At 46.1% G+C, this 6000-nt stretch overlaps 1 protein-coding gene across 2 annotated transcripts in view; it reads right to left on the bottom strand.

Moving 5' to 3' along the window:
* The window catches only part of LOC117153538 (uncharacterized), a 74627-nt gene extending 69322 nt beyond the window's left edge, over positions 1 to 5305 (bottom strand). Inside the window, exon 1 of one of the 2 annotated variants that reach the window (XM_033327680.2) lies at positions 4008 to 5305. In XM_033327680.2, coding sequence (XP_033183571.1) covers positions 4008 to 4040 — 33 coding nt within the window. In that variant the 5' untranslated portion in view covers positions 4041 to 5305. The remainder of the gene's footprint in view (positions 1 to 4007) is intronic. The other variant, XM_033327679.2, reaches the window with a different exon arrangement.
* Between the last annotated feature and the right edge of the window lie 695 nt (positions 5306 to 6000).

The following is a 6000-nucleotide window of genomic DNA, read 5'->3' on the forward strand; positions in this document are numbered from 1 at the left end:
GAACCATCGCGTCGATGGATTAAAAAGATACTCGATGAACTTTTGAAGCGTTAGAGAATCGGAACAAAATTGGAGGCCATTTCTCTTCGTTATTCACGTAGCACGGAAGTCAACGAAGTGTAAAAAATTAGAATTACCGCAGCAATTTCACTACTGAATGGAATTGCCTCTGTCCGTTACCATAGACTATAATTACACGCTACTTCGTCCTAATAAAAGTAATTCGGTTGCGCCGGAGGAGTCAAGCCGAAAGCGAAAAAAAGTCTGGAGCTGGAGGGTGTGTCGCTACCTCCTGTTAAAAGCCGGTGTTTAAAATGGCGAAATTATATAGAAGAGCCGCGTGGTGTGTAAAAGCCGCGAGTGGCCGATTGCTGTCGCGAACAGAGGATTCGTTTCACTTCGATATATCGTGATTAATATCTGTAAAACAGCGTCATTACCAGCGATGGTAGAATGGACGGTGTCATTCGCGGAGTTCGCCTGCTTCGAAGCGGTCAACACGTACGACTGCAATTTCCAGCGGGTGAGCAAAGTCGTCGTTCTTGCAATTTCATGGCGTGTTAGAGCCGATCGTGGCCCACGGCCATCGGATATTTCGCTGTGTATATACACCGTATCGGTACACGAGCGTGTACGAGAGAAAATTCGAAACGATCGCCGGACGAGAAACCGCCATTAAGCGACCGCGGTTTCCGCTAATCGAGTCGTTTCTCCCTTGTAACGTGGGAGGTTCGGTACACGTCGCGCGATTCGCAAAGCCTCAGATCTCGGACAGCCTGTAACGATGTTTGTGCAAGATGATTTACGGAGATCGAGGTGTATTTTCTCCGGTACCGCTCTAAACAATGAGCTTTCAAATCTTATCTGGCCATTGTGCGTGTATTTTATTACGGCGATTCGGCTGAAATCGTCAGGAGGAGGAGCGCCGGGTTAAGTGCAAGCTTGCAACCTTTGCAAGGTGAGTCTTAATTATACGTTATGACTATGTGCAAATGCACGGCGGAAAGGAAGAATGAAATATCATGCGAGACGAGATTTATGGGAAATTTTAAGGTACTATGTGAACCGTATCTCGTGAACAATGATTCGTTGTTCTTCGGTAACGAATGTTCCTCGTACGAGACTCCATTACTAGTTACCAATTTTAACACCTATCTCTTATTACGCCGAGATTCGCGCAATAGAATTTAAGGAAGTGTAACTTTTTTAGTCTCAATTGTTTCAACATCTGTAACTTACAGTGTTTAAATTTAAAATAAAAACCAATTTATCAGGATCTTCTTGCGCATAATTGAACTAATATTAATAGCGAAAATATTGTGCAAAAGGTCCTAGAAATAAAATTGCACTTATCCTACGCGGAATTACGAACTCACTTTCACAGGTTATAAATTTTACGATAGAAAAGGAGTTCCTCCCACGGTGAAATTGTATCGCTGAAAGAAAACGAGACCATAGAAAACACGATCGCGCGTTATCAAGCAGAAATTCCGAAAGGAAGAGTGTATAAAGAGGGTTCGGCTCGAAGCGGCGTTGTTTCACGGGGGGTAACGATCCTCGAGATCTCATTTACAGTACAAATTAGTCGTAGGCCGGTCCTTGGTCCTTAATGGTTGGCCGGCACGCAAAGAGGCTAGCTTTAATGAAGACCGCGCTTTGTCCGTGACGAAGTGCTGCGCGGTGTGACGCGGCTCGCAGCCGATCCGCTCGCGTCGCACCGAGCCGCGCGGCCGTATTTCGCTCGAACGTCCGCTGAATGCGAGTTAAACGAAGATTTATGCCGTGCCGTGTAAATATAAACAACAATATGCAATCCCCGTCTTATTGTCCCGCGCGAACGAGCCGCGCAAGCCGACCAATGCGAACTATGCTTTCACGCATGCTCTCGCGTCGCGAGCCTTTCTACCGAGCTAATTGACTGAACACCCAGAGACACCGGATAGTGACTGCTTTTGTATCGTGTGTTCTTCGCTTTCGAAATTCTTCCAAATAGGAAATATCAAGTACATAACGTATTTCGGCAATGGGAATTACAATTAGAAGCTTGTAATTCTCGACAATGTTTGTTTAATATGCAATGACTGTGGGAGTTCAAAAAGCTGAAGTTGAACGCAGTTTCCGAAATGCCTTTTTATTGAGCGATTTTAGAAGACGTTGAAATAGAACTTGAAGATCATTTACTAGGTGTAAATCTAAAACTTTAAAAGAAATTGTACCCGCAAAATCCTAACAAAAAAAGAACGAAGCAAAGACTATTTATCATAATTCAAGGAACGAATCAAGAATTGCTACATCATCGAAACAATTCCTCCGATCTTCGCTGTGGTCATAATGTGTGTCAGTCCTTCATCCTGTTCTTGGTTCATCATACTCGATGCGATCCGTTTCTCCTAACTATCCTCGGCAACGACGAACAAGATAGACCGCGAAGGGAATGAAAAATGGAGACACGCGGTGTATTTCGTCAGCGAGAGAGAGCGCGTTTCGTCTCGCCGGCGAAATTTCAGCGAGCGCGTAATGCGCGCGCCTATTAAATGAACCGGTTTTAATGAATTTGCTTGTCCGCGGCGTACGCGAGCCGGCGCGGTGTGCACGTGTAGTGCGGCGAACGTGGAGTCGCTTCGGAAGACTAATCGACCGGGGCGTAACGAGCCACCGAGCGACGATCCTTCCTCTGTACGGACGAGGACGAAACACTTCTCTTCTCCGCGAGCGGCCGCGTTTTTTGCGAGCGCGCTTCAGAAATTTGTCTGTCGCTGCCTTAATACGCCGGCTGTCACGCCCGTCGACGCTCATCCATCCAGAGTACTTCTGGCAGGTACGTGCCTCCCTCCGCTCCTCTTGTATCGCTTTAATTCGCCGGTTCCCACGTGCGATTTCGCCGACTGCGATTTATTCTGACGCGCTTAACTCGCGAAAGTTGTCTCGGCGAACGATGGATCGCGTTTCGTTTCCTTCTCTTTTCGAAAGTCTAACTCGGATGACGTAGTTTGCAGGTTTTTTGTAGTGATTACTCTTAGGAATGAAGATTTAGTCATTTGACATTCAGTTCCTCGGTATAGATGACGTGGTTTTAATATCGAAGAATTTTTCAATGGAATGAGCGAAATGAGCGAAGGCGAAGATTTAATTCTCCAGTGCCATCGATGAAATCATCAGACACTGAACTAATTTGGAGTTTTTCAATTAACCAAGGTTCTATCAATCTTGATGATGTGCGTTTTGTTCGAGAAATAGGTTTCAGAATGACACGGCCATTAGACTCTCGTCAGTGATCGCTTCGACTGTAATCAGTACTAGCTAACTTACACCAACCGGGCATATCGATTCAATAAATCTCGCGATTCTTTTTTCGTTGTAATAAATATTACGCGAGATGATACGTAAGACATTCATCATCGATGCGAATGAAAGGAGATTCATACATGGAAAGATGCAGACTGCATCCTGGCATTGGTTTCGAATCAACTACCATGCTAATAATTTAGATCAATCATGAATCGATAAATTTCTGTAAACTCTAACCAGAATAAAATTACCCGCTTTAGGTATTACTTTTATAGAAGTGTAGAGAATTCGACATTTCGAAGGACTATAATCTAAGGGTTGGCTTCTTTATGAATCACAGTGTTTCTCCAATGATTTGAATATGTTTGTTTCCCAATAATTGCAGCCCGGCTTTCGAAGTACCCGCTGCCACCTCACTTATGTATACGTGTCCACGCTTGTTTCCGCGTTTCATCTTGTAATTATTAACAATCGTGTGCGGCTAACGTTCGACGATCGTACGTCATTTGCGCGGGGCTCTGTGATTACAACGCTTACAACGTTTAGAAGGGTGGCAAAGCGACTCGTGGCACGAGAAGAGACTGCAAACGCTCGTCTAACCGGGGTCCCCGTTAATAACACGCCAGTCGATCTGTCATCGACGTTGTTTTACTCTTTTCAAGTGAAATTCATTCCCTTCCCCGAAAATAATAGCTGCTTGACAGGTGAAATGTACTCACTATGTCCTCCATGCTGTGATTTCCAGCGTGCATTAATCCGGGATTAGTACAGCTTCCCACGGGCGTCGTGTGAAGCGAAGAGGAGCTTACATGTACACGTGCGTTGCTATCGCGAAAATTGCACTTCCTGACAATTACTTCTCCCTTCGTCGTTTCCCCGATCAATCACGCTTTCCTTCTTGCACTCGATATCGAACTACCAGCTGTCACGCCTGGGATCATCGTTCGAAAAACGATCACTTTTCGTCGAACTTGTCACCACTTTCAAACTCCATTAAAACTTGTCCCTGCTCCGAAACCGTGCACCGATATCTCCTTGAAGATCATAACACTATTTTCACGGAACGTTTATTGGATTACTCGTATCGGTTGTTAGATACAAGGATTTCTTCCTGCTCACATGTAAATGATTACACTTGGCCGCGTATACTTTCGCGAATCGGAGCTGTTTCTCGTAATCCGAGATGGAGTATCGAGTCTATTTATACACGGAAAAGCTCGCGCAGAGACACGTACACGCGGGCCCCGCGATCTCACCGTAAGATCGCCGCGAGGATCGTCGTCACCGGTACACGGTGACGACAACGACGGTCAGGGTGGTCCACGACGCGCGACATCCTCGTACCGGTCGTCGAAGTCTCCGCGTGCTCGCTACACGTTCGCCAGCATTGTCGAATCCTCTCCGTTGCTATTCCAGTCTTCTTCCTCTAGAATCGACACTACGTCGACCACAATGTCCTCCGGAATACTCGAAAAATCTCCGAACTCTGAGCGACGAATCCTGTGATCAACAAACGTCGTGTCACGCTCGATCTTCCCTATTTCGTATCGATCGAAAGGATCGTCCTGTTTTTATCGTGTTCCGGAGAGCAAGAACTTCCAGCGAATCCAGATCCAGGGACCACACACAGTCGTGGAAGAGTTCGTAGAACGGTCGACGATCGCAGTAGAACACGAGACGAACGGACAAACAGACGAACGGATGCAAAGAACGCGCCAAGAGCCAACCGTTCGCCGGCTCGGGCTGAGTCTCACTGACTCGGTTGTTGCGTTGCCCGCCAGCTCTGGCCGCGACGTGTTTCGCTCGATAGAGAGGGAGAGAGAAGCATGCAGGGGAAGAGAGAGCGACAGAGACGAGTAGGAAACTTGTGTAGAGGGGGTTGTAAGGCCCTTCCATCGAACCCCTCCATAGTAGAGGCCTACCGGGTGCCCAGGGCTTCGACCATTATCTCTGTTAGGCAGCGCTGCCCCGCGCCACAGACGATCCAGAGGGACGAGGTTCCAAGGGCTTTATTATATTTACGAGGCGTTATCGAGTCAATCCAACAATATTGATTCCGCGCCGCGAAGAGATCGGCCATCTTAAAGAACGCCCAATACATGGACCCCCTTTGGTTACGCGTTCCCTTGCTACCGGAGGGCTCGTGGTACTCTCGCTCTTATTTTTTACGCTCGCAATTTCTTAATAAGGATCTCTCATTCTGCTCAAGTTCATCCAAATTTGATGTTAATCGAATCGTCCATCGAATCACTCATTGAGTTTATCGAATTTCGACGAGCCACGAAATCGGAGCTTGCAAAATATAAATTAGAAAATAAGTGAGTTACAACTGTTTCTCTTTGGAGGAGTAGACCATTTTTTTTTATAGATATAAGTACTATAAAGGAGCAATTGATTCTGAATTGGTTCCGATGGTTGTCGACTAGTTGTTCCGATCGTTGAAAATTGTGAACCTCATCGATCGTCTGACTTTACATCCTCGCTATATCTTTTCTACAACGAGTACTTGTATGTTCCTGACGTTAGTTCCGTGCGCTGAAGAATGTGAATGGAATGCATTAGCATGAATAGAGCTGGAGGCATCTAGTTCCGTTCGGCGTTCGGTAAATTCTTCGTTCGACGATCTCGATTTGCTGTCTTCTCTGGACAGAATAGTTTAGAACATGAGGGAGAGTATGCGGGTTTTCGTTTACAGAGATTCTTCTTGATTCG

This window comes from Bombus vancouverensis, chromosome 1 (assembly GCF_051014615.1).
Source record: "Bombus vancouverensis nearcticus chromosome 1, iyBomVanc1_principal, whole genome shotgun sequence".
NCBI classification, from domain to species: domain Eukaryota; kingdom Metazoa; phylum Arthropoda; class Insecta; order Hymenoptera; family Apidae; genus Bombus; species Bombus vancouverensis.